General features: G+C 38.9%; 2 protein-coding genes and 1 non-coding gene across 4 annotated transcripts in view; 2 read left to right on the top strand and 1 right to left on the bottom strand.

Annotated features, from left to right (window-relative positions):
• Positions 1-26835, top strand: part of LOC126267319 (vesicle transport protein USE1) — a 130096-nt gene that overhangs the window by 22167 nt on the left and 81094 nt on the right. The gene's annotated exons all lie outside the window — the stretch shown is intronic.
• LOC126267318 (neuronal acetylcholine receptor subunit alpha-10-like) overlaps positions 1-26835 on the bottom strand; it is a 56725-nt gene that overhangs the window by 6999 nt on the left and 22891 nt on the right. The window contains exons 5-6 of the mRNA XM_049972417.1: positions 24346-24452; positions 17718-17928 (exon numbers count right to left, since the gene is read on the bottom strand). Of these exons, the coding sequence (XP_049828374.1) occupies positions 17718-17928; positions 24346-24452 (318 nt within the window). The remainder of the gene's footprint in view (positions 1-17717; positions 17929-24345; positions 24453-26835) is intronic.
• On the top strand, positions 25418-25492 carry Trnas-cga (transfer RNA serine (anticodon CGA)). Its single transcript has one exon. It is a non-coding gene; the product is annotated as a tRNA-Ser (tRNA).

Raw genomic sequence — 26835 nt, 5'->3', positions numbered from 1 at the left:
CTTCCCTCTTTCCTGACAAAGCAACCGTTGGTTGCGAAAGCTTGAGATTTTGTGTGTGTGTTTCTGTGTTTTTTAATTGTGTCTATCTACCAGCACTTTCCCGTTTGGCAAGTCATGGAATCTTTGTTTTTAATATATTAAACTATGTGCAATTTGACCTTGTATTTATTATAAGTTTAAATTGAAACCTGCACAATTTGATACGTTCCATATCCTTGTGATTGACTCACTAACTGGATCTATGGAACATGAAATGAATAAATAAATTCCTTATGTTGTTGTTGATGGGCGTATCTCTGAATGAGTTCAAGAATTCAAGTACTTGGGTTCCGTATTTACAAAAGTGAAGTGACAAAAGAAGTGCATCAATGATTGATAAACGCCAGTTGCATTTTCCAGTACGGGGAGGTGCACTGGCCCCCATTCATATCTGCCTGACAGAATAATGACAAGGTCCAGCATGCTGGCCAGCCTGGATGTGCTTCTTAGGCAGTTTCCCACATCCCACTAGGGGAATACTGGGCTTGTACGCACCTTCCGCCTTTGCTAAATGCTTTGTAAACATTTATGAAACTTTCTCACCCTTGCACATAGAATTTACTCTTAGACACAGACAGATGAAGTGTACTGATTCTGTCCTAGGGTATGTGTAGGAGACTTATGACCTTAGATGTTTAGTCTCCATAAACACACAATTACCAGCAGCAGCAGCAGTGGCAAGAGCTAATTATGTTTTCATTATTGTAGGAGTGTATTAAACAACAGTAGTACAAACAATCCATTATTAAAATAAAAATATATAAGTGAGTCTGAAGATGGAATTAACATCTTTCTGCAACAGAAGATCAAAATAACTTTTGGTGTTGCACTAAATGGTTTGTCAGATACATTACATTTGATTTAGTGCTTAATATAAGAAACAGAAACAGTGTCATTAACTTTGGGAAGAATTGCTGAATTATTCTTGCCTAAAATTGTGTAGGTAGTTTATCAAACAGTCTAAGTAGGAATTGCATCAAAAGCAACATTCATTTGAGAGAACTGTTAAATCAGAATGGAGACAAAATTGCTGGTAAGAACTTTCCTTCAGGAGGCGAAATTCCAGCAGTTTTGATAGACACACTTGAAAGTAGAAAGAAAAATTCCTAATCAGAACTGTTATGTTGTTCCTTCCTCAGTGAGGAAAGAGGGATTATTTGGAGGGTCATTCGATTCAGACACATGGACAAGAGTGACTACCTGTGGTGAGGACAACAGTAGACTAAGAAAACTGGGGAGACATATTTTTTTCTGCTTTCCTCCTATTTCTGATTGGTACTATTCATTCTACATCTGATTTCTCTTCCTCTCAATCCATATTCACGTCTCACTCTTTCCTTCTGTCAACTCTGGACTGAAGCCACAGCTTTCTGTGTTGCCTCGTCCTCCGTCTGTGTCTTCCCTTGTCTTCACAATATTTGAGTCCCTCTAAAACTGATGTCTGAGTAACCAACCCCTCCTTTCCAATTCCCAATGTATACCCACAGAGGAGAACTAAAAGTTTCTGGGATAGGTGTGGGGACAGTGGGTTAGTGGGGGTTGAAACCAGGAGTGTTACGGGAGCGAAGGATGTGTTGTAAGGATAACTCCTGTCTGCATAGTTCACAAAGGCTGGTGCTGGAGGGAAGGATCCGGATAGCCTGGGTTGTGAAGCAGCCTTTGAATTCGGCATATTCTGCTGTTCCATGTTGTGCCACTAGGTGGTCAACTTTGTTCTTGCACACAGTTTGACAATGGCCATTTATTCTGGTGGACAGCTGGTTGGTTGTCACACCAACATAATTAAAAAGCTGTGCAGTGATTGCAGCAAGGTTGGATGGTGACATGTCTTCTTTCACAGGCATACATGTCTCTGATGGGATAAGGTAAGCTTGTGCCAGGGCTGGAGTAGTGCTGGGTGGGTGGATTGAGCAGGTCTCGCATCAGGGTCTTCCATAAGGGTTGGGTGTGACAGCAGCATAAGGACGGACAAGGATGTTGTATACGTTGAGTGGATGGCAGAATACCATTTTAGGAAGGGTGGGAAGGATCTTGTGTAGGAATATGGTTCAGTTGTTCCAGTCTAGGGTGATACTGGGTGCCAGGAGAAATGCTCCATTGTAGCTTATTCTTGAGGATGATGGGAGGATTAGGGTTTTGTAAGGATATGGTATGGGAAATATGTTTGCAGATTAGGTTTTGGGGTCGGGGTTATGCCTGTCTGTGATGGCTCTCATGAGGACTTCAGCACCCTGGGCAAGGGAATTATTGTCGCTAAAGATAAGCTGTCCAAGATGGCCAGGCTGTATGGGAGTGATTTTTTCAGAGTGGAAAGGGTGAGTTAGTTAGTTAGTTTTGTGTTCCATTGATCTGTAGCATGGAAAAATCATTATGATGTGGAACATGTCAAATGCACAAGAAATGCTCACAGGAAACAAGTTCTTTTTTTACGTTATAGAGTTATACCTGAATATTTCTGTTATCTATCCCATTCCCTTAAGCGGCACAAAATGCATATATTATATCTCCAAATTTGGGGAACGGCCTTGCCGCAGTGGATACACCGGTTCCCATTGGACCACCGAAGTTAAGCGCTGTCGGGTGTGGTCGGCACTTGAATGGGTGACCATTCAGGCCGCCATGCGCTGTTGCCATTTTTCAGGGTGCACTCAGCCTCATGATACCAATTGAGGAGCTACTCGACCGATTAGTACTGGCTTCGGTCAAGAATACCATCATAACGACTGGGAGAGTGGTGTGCTGACCCCACGCCCCTCCTATCCGCATCCTCCACTGAGGATGACACAGCAGTGGGATGGTCCCGGTAGGCCACTTGTGGCCTGAAGACGGAGAGCTTATATCTTCAGATTTATTTACTCATATTCAAGAATTCATCTATGGTATAGAAGGAGTTGTCAAGGTGGTCTGATTTCAATTTGTTTTTGAAACTATTACTGCGGTCTGTCAGACATTTTATTTCATCTGGTAATTTATCAAAAAGTTTTATAGCAGCACATTTTACCCCTTTCTGTGCCAATGATAGGTTAAGTAAAGGATAGTGTAGGTCTTTCTTTTTTTCTGGTATTGTAATCATGAATGTCACTGTTGATTTTAGTCTGGTCCATGTTGTTGAGAAAAAATTTCATTACTGAGTAAATCTACTGTGAAGCAGTTGTAAGAATTCTTAACCTTTTAAACAGATGCTTACAAGCTCTGAGACTATGAACCCCACACATTATTCTAACTACTTTCTTTTGAGCAGCGAATACCTTTTGCCTAAGTGTTGAATTGCCCCAGAATATTATTCTGTATGACATCAGAGAGTGGAAGTATGCAAAGTATGTTAGCATACTAATTTCTACATCCTCAAAATTGCCAATTATTCTGATTGCAAAAGTTGCTGAACCTAGTCGCTTTAGGAGATCCAAAATATGAATTTTCCAATTAAGATTCTCATCTATATCTACACCCAATAACTTTGTATTCTCTACCCTGGCTACTGACTTCTTTTGATGTGTTGTATTTATTGAAGGAATTATACTTTTTGCAGCAGAAAATTGGATGTACTGTGTTTTTTCGAAGTTCAGAGCGAGCCCATTTGCAGAAAACCAATTAATAACTTTTCCAAAGACCTTATTTGTATAATTTTCTACCGGACTTTCTTTTACTGGATTAATAATTATGCTTGTATCACCAACAAACAGTGTCAGTTCAGCATCTTGTTTCACATAAGAAGGGAGGTCATTCGCATATATCAGGAACAGGAGGGTACCCATGATTGAACCTTGAGGAACACCTAATGTAATTTCACCACAGTTAGATGAAGTGGCAAACTCCTTTGGATCACTTGAAGCATATAAAGAGACTTTTTGCTTCCTGTTCTGTAGATATGACTTAAACCAGTCATATGCTGTTCCATTTATACCATAGAATTGTAATTTCTCTAGCATAATGTCATGGTTCACAGAAGCAGATGCTTTGAACAAGTCACAGAATATCCCTCTTGGTGGAATTTTACTATTTAAAGACTATTATGTGAACAGTAAAACTGAATATTGATGTCTCAGTGGGACAGCATTTCTGAATTCCGAACTGTGATTTACTAAGTGTCCCATTACTGTTGAGATGGCTAACGACTCTTGAGTACATTACTTTCTCAAAGATTTTTGAAAATGCTTAAAGCAAGGATACTGGTTGGTAATTATTGACGTCTGTGGTTTCCCCCTTTTTGTAGAGAGGCCTGACAATGGCATATTTTAACCTGACTGGAAAAATACCCTGAGTCGGTGATGTGACTCAAAACATCAGCTGTAATTGATTCACATTGTTTTAATAACTTGTTAGAGATGTCACCTACTCCATCAGAACATTTATTTTTCAAAGATTTAATAATTTTCCTTATTTCACAAGAGGTTGTTAGATGAAACTTAGTCTGACAAAAATTTTTCAAAACAGGCTCTTCCATGTACTGCCTGTCTTTTTCTTTTGAATTTTTCTCACCAGTTTTTTCTTCTACACATAAGAAGTGATTGTTAAATACATTGGTTACCTGTGTACTGTTGGTTAAGATGGTCTCATTCTCTTTAACAGTAATACTACCTACCCCAGTGGTTACTTTTCCTGTCTCCCTTCTAACAACATTCCATATTGATTTGATTCTATTGCTGGAGTTGTTAATTTCTTCTCTACCATACATATTTCTTGATTTACTTACAACTTTTCTCAGTATGTTACAATAATTTTTATAGTGTAAAACTACTTCTGAATCTTTACTAGTTCTTGCTGTCTCATGCAGTTTTCTTTTTCTTTCTGAAGACACTTTAATACCTGTAGTAATCCAATGTTTCTTTGAAAAGTTTGTGGTGTTAAATTAAGAAATTTTCTTTGGAAAACAATGTTCAAAAAGGGATATAAATTTATCAAGAAATATGCTGCGTTTATCATTAGCATTTGGCTCATTATATACCTCTTCTCAGTTTACTTTTCCTAAACTTTCTCTGAAGTGATCTATAGATACCGGGTTGAGCACCCTCACACTTTTACTTAATGGTTTCTGAAGTGTGCACCCTGTTAGGTTTTGTAAGTTAATCAGTTGTGCATCATGGTTAGATAATCCATTTACCACAGGGAAAGCATGTGTTTGTTCTACATCCTCTTGCTGTACAAATACATTATCTATTAGAGTACTACTGTCCTGAGATATATGTGTAGGGAAATTGATCACTGATTCTAAGTTATATGTTGTTAACAACACTTCTAGTTCACTTTTCCTGTCAGAATTGCTTAGAAAGTTAACACTGAACTCACCATAGATTAATAACTTCTTTTTGTCTGACAGACAGCATAATAGGGAGTCAAACTTTTTTATTAATAGCTCCCAATCTCCTAGTGGAGACCTGTACACTGCTGCTAATATCAACACAACATTATCTAGCTGAAGTTCACATGCACAAACCTCAAAGTGCTAATCAACACAAAATTTGCTTACTTCAACAGTTCTGTATTTATACCCTTGTTTTATGAAAATGGCAACTCCTCCTTTATCCATAATAGATCTACAAGTGTAAATGCTAAATTATACCCACTCATACTGACGTTTTCTATCCCCACAGTTACATGATGCTCAGACAGACAAAGTATATCAATCTCATTCTTATTTTTGAGATTATCTAAACACATTATCAGCTCATCTACTTTATCTTTTTTCCCCTGATATTTTGGCGAAGTAAGTTGATACCACCCTTAGCTTTATCCCTATTTGCTGTGCATAAAGTTTCTTTTCTTCTATTTTCTCTGATTGGTGTCTGTCTGGAATTTGGCTTTAACCTAAAAAAACCTATCTGCCTGGTCCCAATAACCACAGGGATCATCCCATGTGTGACTGTGGCCCTCTTTACAGAACCTGCTAATAGAGAAGCTAACTTATCTTATCCCTTCCTATAAGGTGCAGGCCATGTGTAGTGTAACCCCACCTACCAATAGCATCAACTGGAACAACACTCATGTGAGACTTTGCCAGTGTCTGGAGCATCCTGTTCAGCTCAGTGTTAACATGCCTTACAGCAGTGTTTACCCAGGGCTGATCATGGCACTATACCCAGGGCTGATCATGACAGCTGTCTAAATGCAGGTACTGTTGGTGGTTACCGGATGAAGCTGATAGGAGAGAATGAGTTAAGGTTTTGGAGGAATGAAGATAGGATGTGTTGCCCTGAGTCCATATTAAGTAGATATTAGCAATGAACCTGAACCATCAAGGAGTTTGACATTTTGTGAGGCTAGGAGGGTTTCCTCTAGATGGCCCTTAAAAAGGCTGCCATAGGAGGGTGACATGTGGGTGACTATGGTTGTACCATGCATTGGAGTAGTAGTTGTGCATCAGGATATGGTAAGGTGTATGAACATGAGATGTGGACTCTGAAGAATATTGGGAGAGGAAATGATCTGTAGCTGCATGGTGAGGGTCACAAGGGATGTTGTTTTATGCGAATGTGGCATCTACAGTGATGAGTAGGGATCTTGGTGGTAAATGAGTGGGGATTGTGGACAGTCAGTAAAGGACATGCTTAGCGACTTTCATGGGAGAGGTTAGGCTTCAGGCAATGGGCTGGATGTGTTGGTCAATAAGAGCAAAAATCTTTCAATAAAAGCACAATAACCTGCTACAGTGGGACATGTAGAATTGTTGGGTGTGTAAATTTTTGAGGAGCAGGTGGTTGTGTGGGCTGTTGGGGTGAGGATGGAGATGGACTCAGGGTAAAGATTCTGGGATGTGCTTAAGGATTACAGTAGGGATTGGAGACTATGTTGGACATCTGGGATGATATCTCTGTGGCAGAGCTAGTAAGTGGAGGAGTCAGATAGTTGGCAGATAAAGTTGCAATAATGCTGAAAGAAGAATCTGAATTTCATGCAACAACTTAATAATGTTGGAGTACAGATTTGTGAAAATAAGAGAGTGGGTTACACTAAAATGTTTGAGCCATTGGCAAGACTTCCATTTTGAAATAGGAGACATATATTGCGATATGTGACATGTCCTTTCATTAGAGACCAAGTGTGTGAATTACACTGCTGATTTATATTTTAAATCCAGTTTGATATTAGTTCAAAAAGTGGCCATTTTTACTTAATGGTTGAAATTATCTGTTACTAATATAAAATTACCCACAGTGTCAATTAGAAATGATGTGTTTAAATCATTACAAAAGTTATAAATACTATCATTTCTTCTGTGAAAGGGGTGTTATATAAGCTAAGTAGAGCAGCATATTAATGAGTTTTGTATATGTGAATAATTTATAACTATTACTTGTAAGGGGATGTTTCACAGAAGTTTTTAATTTTTTCTTAGCCCGTGTTGTAACTGGGAATATTGCATTACAAGCTTAGTCCATTTGCAACACAGTTGTAAACACGAGATTTGTGTTTGGAAACAGCAGAATTTAAAATCTTGGTTTGGTCATGTTGATCTGTTTGTTGGAAATCTTGAGAAGGTCTTCCTAGGGGAAGAACTGGAGAGGGTGTAGAGGACAAAGAAATTGAAGTGACTCAACAGGGCATAGAAAGTGATTTTAATAACCCAAAGAAATATAAGATGCCAGGAGAAGACAGGATAATGGCAGAGGTGTTGAATGCAGGAGGTGAAACACTTCAGAAAGAAATGTAGTGTCTCATTAGTGAAGTTTGGAGAAAGGAGAAGACACCAAAAGAGTGGATGTCAACTACTGTTATCCCACTGCCCAAGAAGAACAGTAAAAGGAACTGTAGCAACAAAAAGAGGTATGTCTTCACTAAGTGTACTGCACAAAGTGCTAATAATTCTTGAAATGGAAAGAGAAGGCAGGAAGGTGAAGCTGAATGGAACACCACAGTTATTAGGATATGTAAGCATCATTGCAGCTATAGCGATGTCAGAGGGAGAGATAGAAACTTTAGGGTGCTTAGCAGAGACTGCCATTAAGACTGGACTGTGATTAAATGAAGTGAGAGAAGTGTTTGGGAAGCCACTAATAATGTCCCATTAAAGGTAGGAATGTGGAACATAACTAGAGTGGAAAATTTTAAGTGCCATACCTCCCTCAACAGGCATAACTTAAAACAAGAATTTGTAAAGACTACCTGGGTCTCTGTGATGATTGCATGAGATGTGGCTAATGTTTACTAATATAGAGTGCATCAAGTGGTTTATAACCACAAGAGTTTGTTTCCCAAAAATCAAAGTTCCAGAACAAAAGGTACATTCCACAAGTCTCTTGTCCTGAAAACTGTTTCAGCTTCATAGGAAACATTCTATTTGACAAAAGGCATGGACTATACTGTAATACTGTGTTGGCTGGTGTAGATGAATAACCATAAATGAGTAAGTTAATGATGCCATTTCTTCTCAGCTATTTGCTCTGACTGGTTACTGAACCTTGAATACTTGACACTTTACCATACTGTTATTTATCAGAGGTTAGATAATAACTTTGTAACTTGGATAAGGAAAAACGTTTTTCATTGACCAACAGTCTTCCAATTACTTTCTTAACAATAATATAGGTGTGCATAAATTACATTGATCACCAATTTACAGCTACTTGATTTGATTTCTAAGGCTGTTTTCATCTACATCTACATCTACATCCATACTCTGCAAGCCACCTGACGGTGAGTGGTGGAGGGTATCCTGAGTACCTCTATCAGTTCTCCCTTGTATTCCAGTCTTGTATTGTTCGTGGAAAGAAGGATTGTCGGTATGCTTCTGTGTGGGCTCTAATCTCTCTGATTTTATCCTCATGGTCTCTTCACGAGATAAACGTAGGAGGGAGCAATATACTGCTTGACTCTTCGGTGAAGGTACGTTCTCGAAACATTAACAAAAGCCCGTACCGAGCTACTGAGCGTCTCTCCTGCAGAGTCTTCCACTGGAGTTTATCTATCATCTCCGTAACGCTTTCGCGATTACTAAATGATCCTGTAACGAAGCGCGCTGCTCTCCATTGGATCTTCTCTCTCTCTTCCATCAACCCTATCTGGTACGGATCCCACACTGCTGAGCAGTTTTCAAGCAGTGGGCGAACAAGCGTACTGTAACCTACTTCCTTTGTTTTCGTATTGCATTTCCTTACGATTCTTCCAATGAATCTCATTTTGGCTTTACCGATGATCAACTTTATATGATCATTCCATTTTAAATCACTCCTTATGCCTACTCCCAGATAATTTATGGAATTAACTGCATCCAGTTGCTGACCTGCTATTTTGTAGCTAAATGATAAGGGAGCTATCTTTCCTTGTATTCGCAGCACATTACACTTGTCTACATTGAGATTCAATTGCCATTTCGTGCACCTTGCGTCAATTCGCTGCAGATCCTCCTGAATTTCAGTACAATTTTCCATTTTAAAACCTCTCGATACACCACAGCATCATCTGCAAAATGCCTCAGTGAACTTCCGATGTCATCCACCAGGTCATTTACGTATATTGTGAATAGCAACGGTTCTATGACACTCCCTGTGGCACACCTGAAATCACTCTTACTTCGGAAGACTTCTCTCCATTGAGAATGACATGCTGCATTCTGTTATCTAGGGACTCCTCAATCCAATCACACAATTGGTCTGATAGTCCATATGCTCTTACTTTGTTAATTAAACGATTGTGGGGAACTGTATCGAACGCCTTGCAGAAGTCAAGAAACACGACATCTACCTGGGATCCCATGTCTATGGCCCTCTGAGTGTCGTGGACGAATAGCGCGAGCTGGGTTTCACACGAGCGTCTTTTTCGAAACCCATGCTGATTCCTACAGAGTAGATTTCTAGTCTCCAGAAAAGTCATTATACTCGAACATAATACATGTTCCAAAATTCTACAACTGATTGACGTTAGAGATATAGGTCTATAGTTCTGCACATCTGTTTGACATCCCTTGTTGAAAACGGGGATGACCTGTGCCCTTTTCCAATTCTTTGGAACGCTACGCTCTTCTAGAGACCTACGGTACACCGCTGCAAGAAGGGGGGCAAGTTCCTTCGCGTACTCTGTGTAAAATCAAACTGGTATCCAATCAGGTCCAGCGGCCTTTCCTCTTTTGAGCGATTTTAATCGTTTCTCTGTCCCTCTGTCGTCTATTTCGATATCTACCATTTTGTCATCTGTGCGATAATCTAGAGAAGGAACTACAGTGCAGTCTTCCTCTGTGAAACAGCTTTGGAAAAAGGCATTTAATATTTCGGCCTTTAGTCTGTCATCCTCTGTTTCAGTACCATTTTGGTCACAGTGTCTGGACATTTTGTTTTGATCCACCTACCGCTTTGACGTAAGACCACTTCCACTCTGCTGTCATTTGTTTAAAACAAAGTGATCTGAAGCTTTTCAGCATGAAATGTTGTTGATTTTGTAAGATCTCCTTGTAACAAAAGTGCCCATCTCACACTCACTCGCAGACTGATAAGTTTCTTAACAACAACAACAATAACAATACAATCTCTTCAGCATTTGATAATCAATACAATCTCTGTAGTAACAGTTTCAGAGTGCCATGCAAATTATTTTTCTGAACATGACAGGTAAGAATATGGAAGTTTACAATTTATAAATTAAAGTTTAGAGCTTAACAGCACTTTTTAAATTTTAAAACATTTTACATTTGTTGTTATATTAGGAACAAATGTTACAATTTTTTATCGTCATTAGATTGCCTATGAATTACATAATATTGTGTGCCAGAAAAACGTACAGAACAGAATGTTTTTATTTATTTTGTATGAAGAGGCAGAGCTCACCTAGAGAATAAAATTGATTTTCTGTTAATTTTTTTATGGTTTGTCTTTTAATTTTGGTAGTAAGAATGGCTGTGAGGTTTTTAAGGAGAGTATGGGCCAGCTTCAGCATGACATGAGCTGCATTGTTTTCATATAATGCTGTTCTGGATCTATTTACATGGTAGCTATTTTGATTTTTGTCTAGTATTATGTTGGTGTACATCATATTTTAAGAGTGTATTAAGTGTTTTCACAAGAAATGCTACTTGTAATGTACAGGGTGATTACAATTAAAGTTAAACTTTCAAACTGCTGTAGAAATAACACCACTGGTCAGAATGATGTCAAATTGCAACGGAATATTATCGGAGAAGGGGGAAAACATATGTCAGAAGAAAAATAATTAGTTACAAAATGTAGCAATAAATGACACAGTAAGCATCATAATTTAATAGGGGTTGACTACAAATGATGAATAAATCATACAACAACGCCTAAAGTGTAAGTTCGACATTAAACAAACTGTACTACTCAGTGTGCATGGGCGTACAGGCGTGATACTGTTAGCTACGTAAGCCCATCCACCATGGCAAGATCATAATACATCGGGCGGGAAAAATTGGTTTTTAATTGTCCTGAGGCCAAAAACAGCATAAAAGCATCAATCAAAATCAAATCAGATTATTAATTTATGTGTGACTGGTGCAAAACATGTTAAATATGCTGTCCACTGTTTCCTCCAACAAGTTGAAATCGAGGAATAGCATGTTCCACAACTGATTGAAGAGTTTCTGGGGTCATTTCTGAATGTGTTGTGCAATGCATGCCTTCAGTGCAGCTAATTTTTCAAACGGGACACTGATACAACATATTTCTTATAGCTCCACAGCCATAAGTCACAAGGATTAAGCTCAGGTGATTGGGACGGCCAGACTGTAGGGAAATGACGGCTGCTAATTCTAACATTTCTGAAATGGTGCTTCAACAGCTGCTTAACTGGATTTGTAATGTGCGTAGGTGCGCCATCTTACATAATAATGATTCCATCCACACTGTTGGAGAGCTTGAATTATGTGGTTGTGCAAAAGACACTCATAGCACTTACCAGTGATGATACAGGTAACAGGACTGGAAGCACCAGTCTCTTCGAAAAAATATGGCCCCCTTTGATAAATGATGCTGTAGTCCCGCACCACTCAGCGACCTTTTCAGGATGAAGTAGTACTGGTTGATTTGTGTGCGGATTTTCCATTACCCATATTCGACAGTTCTGTTTATTGACATATCCTGTCAGATCAAGTGATCTTCAGCTGTTCAAAATCTTCCATGACCGATCATTGTCCACTTCCATGAGAGCAAGAAATTCTGAAGCAAAGGTCTCTCTTGCTGGCAGGTCAACAGGAAGCTGCTCGTGCACATGGGTAATTTTGAATCGATAGCAAAGAACGATGTTTCGTAGGATTTTATGCTCGATGGTATGTCCACTGTTCAGGCAATTCTCCATGCACTACACATTTGCACACCACCACTCATTTCCTCTTGCATTGCTGGAACCACAGCTTCCATTGACGTCAAATCAATTTGTTTCCTCCCTCTACCAGATTGCACACGAAAAGAACCCATCTTTTTGAATTTCCTAACTCATTTTCTCCAGACCTACAGCAGTCATCGGACCAACATCTTTTTTCAAACTCTTCAGTGTCCGGAACTTCTGCAGAGCAACGTGTGCGCAGTCGTCATTCTTGGCATAGTCCGTATCAATTCAGGTAGGCTAGGAAAAAATCTTACCTTTGTAGTCTCCGAGGTTATTGAATTTAGCATATATTAAAATTAAGGACTAAATAAGGAACACATACTTTTTGGTTTTCCCCAAAAAATTTTCTGCTGAAAATGACGCTACTCATGCCATTTTGAAGATCTGAATTTTGGAAAAAATTTTAAAGTGCTCTATATTTGGAACAGTTTTTTTGAAGATTATTGCTTTAAGATTACAAAGAAATCCTCCATTTGGCCTTATCTGTAAAAGTTCTTTTACTATACCATTCTGAACTTCTTTTATAATTTATAGAAAGAAAATTTCCTTTCTAAAATGCGAATCCATAAAAATTGCATTTTTTTCTGTTGCTTAGTATCTTATAGTTCTACATTCCCTGGAAAGGAGAGCTTGCACTTTTAGTTTGAACAGGTTTGATAAACAGTTGAAATTTTTGCCATACATAAAACCTGTTTTATTACCACATTATTACATAACAGGCTCATAAAAAGCAAAACCTAGTCTTATTTAACATAATTTTAATTTTGGAAGATTAGTAAGAGACTCATTTTTCAAGCATTTTAAATGGTTCCAAATGTATATGAATGGTCCTAAGACTTAAAGGTTTCTGTGCACTCTGTTTTGTACTGAAACATCCCCCTTCTCAGGTTGTGAATCTGAATATTATCCTGCTGTTTCTGAGGTGTTGGCCGAACGAACATAATTTCTTCTTTCTTGCTCTTTAAAGTGTGTGCAATATGTGTTTGCCCATCACTTTGAGTCCAAAAATGTGTCTTCTGAATGTCTTTCACGGGAGTAGCTTCTTTGGACCATTCTTCTTTTTTCTGCTCAAGGAATTCTTCGATTTCCTCTTTGGACAAAAGAATGAGGACTGTGGACGTGTAAGATTTCACAATTCTCATAAAATCCTCTGCATTCTGAATCACAGCTGTATTTATGCGGCCTGGAAATATTATGTTTTGTAGCATGGTGCTTTAGCAGGCCTCCTACACCATCACAAGGCCCCTTCCTGTGACCAGTAGCACTGTATACCCAGTCAGTTGGCACAAGTGACTTACCCAATTCAAACAGCTGGTAACGATTTTTAAAATGACTAGGAGCACCATCAGAAATAATGATGATCTTCTCTGTTCCTGTTTGCAGTTGAAGATTTTTGCACATTCTAGCAAAGCATGTGCTGAGTCATGTTCTGTGTCATCACTTATAACTGCAACACTTGTGGTCTTGTTTTGAAAGTATGTCACTCCTGTAAAAATTGAAACCTGGTTATTACCCTTGTACTTCTTGTGGGCGAATTACAGACCAGTTCTCAGCAAAATCACAGTGAAGCACTAAACACAGTTCTTCAGCCTGTACACACCCTTTCACCTCTGCAATGTGTTGTTGTTGCAATTTCTTCAGATACTGGTGTGTTACTGCTTTCACTGACCATTTACCAAGTTCATCATAAACTGTCAAAGGCTACAGTTTTCTTAAGTAGTTTATTTTCATCCCATGTCACATGTATAATTTCTACAGAGTTATCTGCTACGTCTTCCAGCCCAAGTGTCTGTAAAGACAGTCCTCCCTTTCCAGGGCAGTCTCCACATTCTTGAAACAAACAACTCTCTCACTTTACACCATAGACTACTAATGACTTCACATGCCCAACCAAGGTGTTATATTTCACTTGCTCCAGTAAGTTCTTCAAAGTTACCACACAAAGTTCAAAATTTGTACAGTACGCACATAAACAGATATCTTTGAATAGGTGTGGAACTACCCATTTAGGTCATAATGCGTAATATTTTGATCTTCCAATATGTAAAGTTTTATAGTTTCTCTTATAAACTGCAAAAGTTTCTTTAATAATGCGAGTCATGTACCTCTTCACTTTCACAACTTTTTGACCTTCCACTGTTACATTTATAGTGTCTTTTATGTTGGCACTCTGGCAAGAACAGTCCCATTTAGCTACCAGATAAAATTACTGCACTATTTGAACTTGAGCTGCTTCTAAGGATGACCATAATAGGGATCTGGTCATATAAAGACTCCTTTTACAGACCTCACGTTTCTTGATTTGTGTACCATGTATTTTGATACTGATGGAATGTGGTTCAAAATTGTTTTCTTTGAAAATGTCTCTGGAATAATATTTAATACTTGCACCTTTTCACTGTAGGATGCACAATGGTAAACAGCTGAATTGATATTTGTAAAAAAAATTCCTGGCAAGAGGTGCCAGAATGCTTTGGTTCATTTTCTTCTGAAGATGGAATTTCTGCTTTGAAGAGTGTGGTCAGATTTGCTGTAGTGTATTCATCTGTAGCTTTAGTAATTTCTCTGTGCTTTCGTGATGCATAGAGCCTATGACTCGACTTCACTGACCACGGTTTCTTAATAGGACTAACACCTATTTCTGTAGTTGACTGATTCAGGGTACTTAATTCTTCCTCTATTGCTGCAAAATCTGCATCATCTGCACCATGGGTGGCTTCACCTTGTTCAGATACTATCATTGTTGTTATTCTGTCAAAACATTGAGAACACAAAAAGACGTCACAGGAAATATCTTCACTTTGAAACAGAGTCTTCAAATGAGAACACTTATCCCCAACCTGAACAAAGTCTGTTTTTTTGTTTGTCGTATATATCACTCTTTTGTGGATATACAAACTGTCAGCACACTTCACTCTCCTGTGGCCCCAGACAGAACACATTTCAAACAGTCCTTTTCACAACACTCACTGCAACTGTGTCAATTGGCAAATTCCTCACGAAAATGCAGAACTCACTGGATGGTCTTTGATTTCGTAGAAGCCTCTTCAGTAAACAAATGAGCACTGAATAACTATAATACAAAAAACCTGCAATGAACAACCACGACAAAGCAACTGACAAGAAACTAAAAAAAAGTGTAAGAAATATCTGCAACAATGAAAGTGAAAAGAAATAATTGCAACAAAAAAAGTGATAAGAAATAACTGCTACAAAGACAATAGAAATAAAAATTGTAACAAAGAAATTAGTAAGAAACATTACCCTTGAAACTAAAAATAAATGATGATTTAAAATAAAACCTTTCCAACTTAAAAGTGGAAGCTCTCCTTTATAGAGAATATTGTTCTAATGGTACTAATCAACAGAAAAAAATCTAACTTTTCTGGTTTGACATTTTTTTAAAAAAAGAAAAAAGAAAAAAACCTGTAAATTATTAAAAAAATTCAAAAGGTGACAGTAAAAGAACTTTGACAGATATGTCCAAACAGAGGATGCCGTTGCAGTCAAAAAGCAATTATCTTTTAAATAAAAAAACCTCTAACAAAATATCTACAAATGTTACAAAGCCACAGCATTTAAAAATTTCTTCCAAAATTCGCATCTTCAAAATGGTGTTCGGAGTGTCATCTTTGGAGGCCTGTATCTTGGGGCAGCAATTTTTTGGAGAAGACAAAAAAAATGTGTTTCTTACTTACTCCTGAATTTTAACATGTGCTAAATTCAATAACATCTGAGGCTATGAAGGTAAGCCCCCTGCCTGAAGTGATATGGATGATGCCTCTTGTAATACAGCTTTACAAGCAGAGTGCAAACCTGCATTGAGGCAGTCATGGCGAACATCGCAGATGGGAAAGGAGGAAAAGCAGTGTACCTGGCGTGTTTATACCATCTTCAATGGGTCGTGCGCATGTTTCCATTTACATATTCTTGACAGACACAACACCATCTATTGATCAATTTCCACACTATTTTTTTTTTTCTTCTGTCATATGTTTTCCCCCTTATCCAATAATAATCTGTTGGAATTTGACTTCATTCTTACCAGTGGTGTTATGTCTACAGAGTTATGAAAGTTTAATTATAATCATCCTGTATATACACTTTCAGTGCTAAGCACACCTAATTTAGGAAAAAAGTTATGTTGTGATTCTCTGAGTTTGGCACACAAATAATTCTGGCAGCTTTTTTCTGCAGTGTTAACATATTTCATTTGGTTTGCCATGTTGCATTCCATACTTCTACCACATAGGTCAGATTTGATGAGAACAATAAGTAATTTTGTATGCATGTCACATTTGTGGTTGTCCTGGATTGTGGTTCACAATAATTTTATCCAGATTTCCTTTTTCACAAATTTGTTTCTTGTGGATAATTCTGAACCAAACTGCATTTCTTAGTGTTAAATTTCCATTGTGGCCTGTTTGTAGCACTTACACTTACATAGCTTTTGTTGAAACAGTACTTTGTTCCATAGGTAACACTGTTGCACAGTACCTCTAGACTGGCTTAAGTGTTGCACACAGCTTATGTTAAAATGAAGAGTCCAGTATTTTGTATCATTGAGATAAATGAAGAAGAGAAGGGGTTCCAACGTGGAACTGTGAGACACTCCATATTGAATGTTAGTAATTTCACCATGTGAGTAGGAAAAAACTGTGTGGATGGGAGGGGGGGGGGGGGGTCATAAATCACAGAAAGCCTCTTTGCAGAATGCTGTTGAGGATCATAGCCCCTGAAAAACAGTGATTCATCTCCTCCAGTTTAGTAATGACTGGATGTTAAATCCTATCGAAAAAAATGAACTTTTGTATGCAATGAGAGAAGAGAAAGTGATTGTTAAATCAAAAGCTGTAATTCCTGCCTGTCTGCTTATCTGATGTTCTTTACTGAATGTATAGAAAGACTGCCTCCTTTCATATTCCATTTTCCTGCAGCTTAGAAAAGTATTACATATTTGTACATGCTACATTTAATGGTTGTAGTATTATGTAGCAGCCGGTTGCTATCCATTGTGCGGAGTGTAACTAATATATTATAGCTGTAGCTTGTACCATACCTACTTTAGAATAAACAGTGCTCTACACTTCCAACCACCTTTCATGAAATTCATTCCCCAAAATTTTATGAAATATAACATCTCAAACACCTACTGAAAAGCTAATTTTATTTTTGATACTGCGTAAAATCTACGGGAATAAGGTGGCATCATTAGTTATCAAATGATAAAATCCTTTCATTTTACTGGTTGTTTGAGAATTTAGTCATATTGTACATACCTTTGTGCTAGTGTCAATCAGCATCTGAAGCAACCAATGTTTACAAGCAAAGCATATTGTACATACCATTGTGCTACTGTCAGTCAGCATCTGAAGCAACTGCTGTTTAGAAGCGAAGCATTTTGTACATACCATTGTACTATTGTCAGTCATCATCTGAAGCAACTGACTTTTAGAGGCAAAGGTTAGTGTAAGTTCACAGGTGTGCTGATCTTTTGGCCAGTTATTCAAATCTGATGAGCACCAAGACTCTAAATGAACTGGAGACGACCAGGATACAGAACCATCTGATTTTGCGAGTACTCGAGTTTCTCCAAATTGACCTGAACCATGACCAGCAGCACTGAAAAATAGTGAAATTTAAATGCCATCCATACATAGCTATTTAAATGAAAGAAAATCTGCAGAATGGTATTTAAAAAAAACTGGTACAGAAAAACTGTGGATAAGACAATGTCATTGTAGCTGTCTTACTGATTATTCAGGTTCTTCATCTCACTGTACCTACTGCAACCTACATCCTTCTGAATCTATTTAGTGTATTGATATCCTGGTCTCCCTCTATGATTTTTACCCGCCATGCTGCCCTCCAATGCTAAATTTGTGATCCCCTGATGCCTCAGAACATGTCCTTCCCACCGGTCCCTTCTTCTAGTCAAGTTGTGCCACAAATTTCTCTTCTCTCCAATTCTGTTCAATACCTCCTCATTAGTTATGTGATCTACCCATCTAATCTTCAGCATTCTTCTGTAGCATCACATTTCAAAAGCTTCTATTCTCTTCTTGTCTAAACTATTTATCGTCCATGTTTCACTTCCATACATGGCTACACTCCATACAGATACTTTCAGAAACATCTTCCTGACACTTAAATCTATACTCGATGTTAACAAATTTCTCTTCTTCAGAAAAGCTTCCTTGCCATTGCCAGTGTACCTTTTATATCCTCTCTACTTTGACCATCATCAGTTATTTTCCTTCCCAAATAGCAAAACTCATCTACTACTTTAAACGTCTCATTTCCTAATCTAATTCCCACACAATCACCCAATTTAATCCGACTACATTCCATTATCCTCATTTTGATTTTGTTGATGTTCATCTTATATCTCCCTTTCAAGACACTGTCCATTTCGTTCAGCTGCTCTTCCAGGTCCTTTGCTATCTCTTACAGAATTACAATGTCATCGGCGAACCTCAAAAGTTTTTATTTCATCTCCATGGATTTTAATACCTACTCCAAATTTTTCTTTTGTTTCTTTTACTGCTTGCTCAACACACAGATTGAATAGCATCGGTGAGAGGCTACAACCCTGTCTCACTCCCTTCCCAACCACTGCTTCCCTTTCATGTCCCTCGACTCTTATAACTGCCATCTGGTTTCTGTACAAATTGTAAATAGCCTTTCGCTCCCCGTATTTTACCCCTGCCACCTTCAGAATTTGAAAGAGAGTATTCCAGTCAACATTGTCAAAAGATTTCTCTAAGTCTACAAATGTTAGAAATGTAGGTTTGCCTTTCATTAATCTATTTTCTAAGATAAGTCGCAGGGTCATTATTGCTTCACGTCTTCCAGCATTTCTACGGAACCCAAACTGATCTTCTCCAAGGTCAGCTTCTACCAGTTATTCCATTCATCAGTAAAGAATTCGTGTTAGTATTTTGCAGCCATGGCTTATTAAACTGATAGTTCGGTAATTTTCACATCTGTCAACACCTGCTTTCTTTGGGATTGGAATTATTATATTCTTCTTGAAGTCTGAGGGTATTTCGCCTGTCTCATACATCTTGCTCACTAGATGGTAGAGTTTTGTTAGGCCTGACTCTCCCAAGGCTGTCAGTAGTTCTAATGGAACGTTGTCTGCTCCCGGGGCCTTGCTCGACTTAGGTCTTTTTTTTGCTCGACTTAGGTCTTTCAGTGCTCTGTCAAACTCTTCACGCGGTATCATATCACCTATTTCATCTTCATCTACTTTCTCTTCCATTTCTATAACGCCCTTTTATAGACCCTCTATATACTCCTTCCACCTTTCTGCTTTCCCTTCTTTGCTTAGAACTGGGTTTCCATCTGAATTCTTGATATTCTACATCTACATCTACATCCATACTCCGCAAGCCACCTGGCGGTGTGTGGCGGAGGGTACCCTGAGTACCTCTATCGGTTCTCCCTTCTATTCCAGTCTCGTATTGTACGTGGAAAGAAGGATTGTCGGTATGCTTCTGTGTGGGCTCTAATCTCTCTGATTTTATCCTCATGGTCTCTTCGCGAGATATACGTAGGAGGGAGCAATATACTGCTTGACTCTTCGGTGAAGGTATGTTCTCGAAACTTTAACAAAAGCCCGTACCGAGCTACTGAGCGTCTCTCCTGCAGAGTCTTCCACTGGAGTTTATCTATCATCTCCGTACTTTCGCAATTACTAAATGATCCTGTAACGAAGTGCGCTGCTCTCCGTTGGATCTTCTCTATCTCTTCTATCAACCCTACCTGGTGCGGATCCCACACTGCTGAGCAGTATTCAAGCATTGGGCGAACAAGCGTACTGTAACCTACTTCCTTTGTTGTCGGATTGCATTTCCTTAAGATTCTTCCAATGAATCTCAGTCTGGCATCTGCTTTACCGACAATCAACTTTATATGATCATTCCATTTTAAATCACTCCTAATGAGTACTCCCAGATAATTTATGGAATTAACTACTTCCAGTTGCTGACCTGCTATTTTGTAGCTAAATGATAAGGGACCTATCTTTCTATGTATTCGCATCACATTACACTTGTCTACATTGAGATTCAATTGCCATTCCGTGCACCATGCGTCAATTCGCTGCAGATCCTCCTGCATTTCAGTACAATTTTCCATTGTTGCAACCTCTCGATACACCACAGCATCATCTGCAAAAAGCCTCGGTGAACTTCCGATGTCATCCACCAGGTCATTTATGTATATTGTGAATAGCAACGGTCCTATGACACTCCCCTGCGGCACACCTGAAATCACTCTTACTTCGGAAGACTTCTCTCCATTGAGAATGACATGCTGCGTTCTGTTATCTAGGAACTCCTCAATCCAATCACACAATTGATCTGATAGTCCGTATGCTCTTATTTTGTTCATTAAACGACTGTGGGGAACTGTGTCAAACGCCTTGCGGAAGTCAAGAAACACGGCATCTACCTGTGAACCCGTGTCTAAGGCCCTCTGAGTCTCGTGGACGAATAGCGAGAGCTGGGTTTCACACGACCGTCTTTTTCGAAACCCATGCTGATTCCTACAGAGTAGATTTCTAGTCTAACCCTGTATTCACCTGATCAGAAGTCTTGTTCCTCCTGCCACCAAACTTCATTAATTCCCACTGTATCTATCTTGAACCTATCCATTTCCCTTTTTAAATTTTCTAACCTATCTGGCCGCTTAAGGGATCTGACATTCCATGCTCCGATCCGTAGAACGCCAGTTTTTTCTCCTGATAACAACTTCCTCCTGAGTAGTCCCCGCCTGAAGATCTGAATGGGGGACTAAATTACCTCCAGAATATTTTACCCAAGAGAATGCCATCAGCATTTAACCATACAGTAAAGCTGCATGCCCTCGGGAGAAATTACGGCTGTAGTTTCCCTTTTCTTTCAGCCGTTCGCAGTACCAGCACAGCAAGGCCATTTTGGTTAGTGTTAGAAGGCCAGATCAGTCAGTCATCCAGACTGTTGCCCCTGCAACTACTGAAAGAGCTGCTGCCCCTCTTCAGGAACCACAGATTTGTCTGGCCTCTCAACAGATCCCCCTCCGTTATGGTTGCACCTATGATACGGCTATCTGTATCGCTGAGGCACACAAGCCTCCTCACCAAAGGCAAGGTCCATGGTTCATGGGGGGGGGGGGGGGGGGGGGGGAATTATTAAGTATGTGAATGAAAGTAATTTATTTCAATAAAGACATGATACACGAATAAAAGAACGAAGAAATTTAATTTAAAAAAGCACCTATTTTACATACATATATTGCACTAAATCCTTTTTTAGTTAAGTTATAGACCATAGATTCTCAAAAACAGTCAGCTGCGGAACAGTATGTTGATAGTGGACTACGTATAGCAAAAGAGAGAGAGAGAGAGAGAGAGAGAGAGAGAGAGAGAGAGAGAGAGAATATATTTCCTGCAAGAAGAGGAGATAAAGAAAATAAAGACAGAAAGGATAAAAATAAAACTGAAGCATAAGAAAAACTAGAAATGATGGTAATCAAAATCAATGAGGTTGAAGTGCAAAAAATACCTTCTGATATCACCAGAAAATATTGGTGAAAATTTGAGCTGGGGGAAATTGCAGCCCTTTGCCATCACTTATGCTGCTCACAGTAAGTTTAAGGCAATTAATAGTGTATATGAACCCTCATTCACAGAGTAACTCTTAGATCTAAGGGCAGAACTCAGCTTCTTATGGGAAAAAAACTATTAACAGTTACAGGGAAAAGTATTTACTACAAAATGTTTGGGAAGTTAATGAGATTATATTTAGCACTATCACGCAGGTATTCTTAAAGGAACAAATTCATTTACATGTAAAATTAACCAAAGTCAAGATAGCCATTTCTCATGTCATGGCACATGAAGTAGCTGATCCAGGAAACATAGCTGCAGAAATTAACAAGTGAGATTATGACATACTAATCAATCACCTCTGTGATTTCATAATCAAGAACAGATCCCACTAATGGAAATTCTATTTGTTGTCACTCTTAAAAGCAGGGACAGAGCAGATTCTGAGAACTAATGGTGAATCCCAAGCTTGTAAACTACTGGGAAGGTCATATTCCAGATCTATGAAGTCATCTCTCATTAGTATTATCTTGTAACCAACCATCTGTGTGAACTGAAACAAAAGTGAGGCACTTAAGACATTATCTTTAAATGCAGACTTCTACAAGAGAAATGTTCCAAATGGAACATGGGGCCTTCACGGAACAAGTGAAGGCATTTGATTCTGTTGGCAGCATTATTCTGTAGAAAGTTCTTGCTCATGATGACTATCCAAGTTCATAACAGTACTGAATCCATGTCATGATTAAATGTCAGCTTAAGTAATATTTAATAGCAATAGTGGGATATCTATCTGAGTCAATATAGATGTGAAACAGGGGTATGTTTCTTTTCCATCTGTTTCTCAACTATTTTAAAGCTAATGTAATTCTTCAGGCTTTTCCGGTGAGGCGTTGTCATGTTGATTAATTGGGTTTCCGCTGGTAATTCGCTTCTTTTGTGCATGATATTTCAAGTGCACAACTCAGTCTTCTTCAGGTGCTGTCCAATTCTGATTCCAGTGTGGAACGAGTCCGGTATTTATGCCTACATTGTGTTAGGCGTTTCCTCTGCAGTCCGCACTGTGCCTGGTGCTCCGTCTGCAATGTGGGCTGACCAGTAGCAATGGCTGTAGCGTTTTCTTCTAGCTGCGACACCAGTTTCCAGCTGAGCTTGGTTTGGAACCAAGCACTTGGTCTTCTGAAGACACGACATAGGCAACATCCAGACCGCAAGGGACACAAATATAAAGATGGAATTAGAGATAACAGCCCAGTACATGTAACAAAGGATTTACGTGAAATGCTATCTCAGACAACAGACACAATACCTGAGGACGTTCTTCCAAGCCTTTAGTGACAAACTGAACAAAATCAGCCTGAAAATAACACTGCAGCCGCTCCTGGGAGACAAGAACTTTGGATGGAAGGCCTAACATGGCACACCACGGTAACAGAATGTCCTAATTCACAGAAGAACTCAATGATGACAATTGGAAGATAAAACATCTAGCACAGCTTGGACACCATTCAGAACTTAATTCAGCTATATTGATAACCACAAAGTATAATTACAGTGATCAGAAAAGCCGCGGCTAGAAGAAAACGCTACAGCTGTTGCTATTGGTCGCCACACACCGCGGACAGAGTGCCAGGTGTGGCGCAGACCGCAGAGGAACGCCTAGCGCAATGTAGGCATAAATAACGGACTCGTACCACACTGGAATCAGTATCGGACAACACCTGAAGAAGACTGCGAGTCACACAGTTGAAATATCGTGCAGGAAAGATGTAATTACCAGCAGAAACCCGATTTAAAACATGTACACCCAGCAGCTCTAGGGAGTGGAGCTTCCAGTAGTGTATTAAACATTGAGGGCCCAGTGCTTCAAAATGTTGTTCACCTATGAAACTGATCATGGCAAACTGACTGTGAGCAAGAGTGTCATGGTGTGAATGAAATTGCCATCCTTAGGAGTTGTTTGCCAGAGAGAGATTTGCAATTATTTTATATTTCTTAGAATGAAAGATAAGCTTTCTTTTCCGGCAGTCTAGTATAATACTTTAAATGAACAGCATAAATATTTGTAAGCTCAGCTGGTGGGCTAAGCAAGTGGACTGCCATCACTGCTTTTTGATTTTCCCTGGTTGTATAATCAAGCTCCCTTTGATAAATGAATTTACTGTATGTAGTGCAGAACAACATGTGATCTTGGGAACAATGAATTTTGTGAGATATGGTTGTGCCATGAAATTCCTTATCTGCTTTAACACTTTGAATGCCATGGAAGACACATAGCGTAAGAGTCAATTGGAGAAATGGATAGAATTTCTAAAGTACCATTCTAGGCTTGTACTGCAAATGAAGAATGCTGCTAATAATTTTTAAAATAAAAATATCTTTTGATAAAATATTATCATATTTATCGTTAAAATTTACGTGTCAGAGAATAATAGAAGTAGACCTACTTGACAAGAATAATATCTGGTTGCCATATTTCTCGATTTGTGAAGTACAGCAGTGAAACATTGTTGTACGCTAGTGGATTCCATCTCATTTTCTCATCATTCCATTTCTGAAACAGACAGATAATTTACAGAATATAGATTCATACATAAAAGTAGCAATTTATATTTGTTCATTAACATATCACAGCAAATTATAGGAAAAACGATTTTTCCTTGATGTGGAGCCACAGTCATATAAAAGCTACATAAAGATATATCCACCATTTGACTGTATGATATGCTTTATTATACAATCCAGATTTCAGTGGTAGGCCATTATCAAGTGTTACAAATGTCAAAAACCTTCTGACTTGTGTGGAACTCAAGTTATTGTTAAAATATATATCTTCAGTTATATAATCCTGATGTTTCGTAAGTAGAAGGGAGAATGTTGCTGTGATATATTAAATGGGTGGCAATTTGAATAACTTATGTACATGATGAGGCTGTGAAATAAAATGAATGCCCGCGAAAGGCAAAGGTCCCGAGTTCGAGTCTCGGTCGGGCACACAGTTTTAATCTGCCAGGAAGTTTCATATCAGCGCACACTCCGCTGCAGAGTGAAAATCTCATTCTGGAAACATCCCCCAGGCTGTGGCTAAGCCATGTCTCCACAGTATCCTTTCTTTCAGGAGTGCTAGTTCTGCAAGGTTCGCAGAAGAGCTTCTGTAAAGTTTGGAAGGTAGGAGACGGATACTGGCAGAAGTAAGGCTGTGAGTACCGGACGTGAGTCGTGCTTCGGTAGCTCAGTTGGTAGAGCACTTGCCCGCGAAGGCAAAGGTCCCGAGTTCGAGTCTCGGTCGGGCACACAGTTTTAATTTGCCAGGAAGTTTCATATCAGCGCACACTCCGCTGCAGAGTGAAAATCTCATTCTGGAAACATCCCCCAGGCTGTGGCTAAGCCATGTCTCCGCAGTATCCTTTCTTTCAGGAGTGCTAGTTCTGCAAGGTTCGCAGAAGAGCTTCTGTAAAGTTTGGAAGGTAGGAGACGGATACTGGCAGAAGTAAGGCTGTGAGTACCGGACGTGAGTCGTGCTTCGGTAGCTCAGTTGGTAGAGCACTTGCCCGCGAAAGGCAAAGGTCCCGAGTTCGAGTCTCGGTCGGGCACACAGTTTTAATCTGCCAGGAAGTTTCAATGACCAAATTATAGCTTCAGACTTTGTTTCACTGTATGTAAGCAGCAACCAACATAAACATAACATATCACAAAAATTTTCTCATTTTTACTTAATAACATCAGGTTTATGTAACTGGAGAGAAATATTTAAATGTTGTCTTGTTTTCCAAAAAAAGTCAGATGATTTTTGACATTTGTAACACTTGATAATTGTCTAAGGCTGAAATCTGGGTCATGTAATAAAGCATATTACACAGCCAAATGGCAGTTATATCTTTCCGTAAGAGAGGTAAAATGTTGAATTCAGTTATATAATTTGGTTAAAATATTTTAAAACTTTTCAACTTGTCACCAGCAAAGCAGGTTCTTACCTCCATTAAAATCAAAGGAGTGAGGCTACTGAAAGCAGTTGGATTTCTTCTGCAGATGAAAATAACTAACAGAAAGACTGACCAGACGGAAAGTTATATCACGACTCTTTCCTGTCGAAAATCCTATGCCAGCTGCAAAAGATGCTTGCAAAGTATGACACCTGTAACTAAAGTACCCTTTTAGTACTCTGTAAGATGGATCCTATGAATGCTCGCACTGCCAGATTAAGCTTCAGTACAACCCTGAGTGTGTGTTCCAAATCGGTTTTTAATGACCTGCATTTATGAACATTTACCACATCCAATAGTGTTACTATTTGAGGGATGAGTGTAATTTAGTTACTCTTGTAGGGAATTGAGTTTACAGTGAGAGATGATTCATTTGTTTCTTCATAATACTATTTCACACCAATACAGTTTTGGGTAGCAATACTTTAATTTTTATGTGAGTTTCATTAGTAATCAGTAAGCTAGTAGCTTTCCATCTCATCCTGTCTAATAATTCTTCCCTGACCTAGGGTCCAGGGCAACTTTTCCAAACTCACCCCAATTCATAAACCTCACCAGTCCTTTTCCTTCAGCCCTTATACTTCCCCTCTAACCCTTCTGCTAGAAGAAGAAGCCAGTGGCCCCCAATGGTATTCAAGACAACCATCAAGATCGAGCTTAGCCTTGGGCTAGGGTGTCCATTCATCCCGTTTTTCCCGGGACAATCCAGTTTTTTACCAAAATGACCCACTGTCCTGAAAGTTTTTTTGGGGACACTCAAATGTCACATTTTTTTATGATTCCACTTGGCTAGAGTATTTTATGCTACTGGTTGTTTGACTTGCTATTAACTGCTCGATTACTTATGCTAGGAAGCGTGTGATGACTTTCAGCATACCCCAAACATGTACCGAACTGTCAACAATCGCAAGTAATTTTAAATACACTATAGGTTACAAATAACAACGAAGATTC

Source organism: Schistocerca gregaria, chromosome 4, assembly GCF_023897955.1.
Source record: "Schistocerca gregaria isolate iqSchGreg1 chromosome 4, iqSchGreg1.2, whole genome shotgun sequence".
Taxonomy (NCBI): Eukaryota; Metazoa; Arthropoda; class Insecta; order Orthoptera; family Acrididae; genus Schistocerca; species Schistocerca gregaria.
Note: the sequence above shows the minus strand (reverse complement) of the source record. Positions and strands in the feature narration are given on the sequence as shown.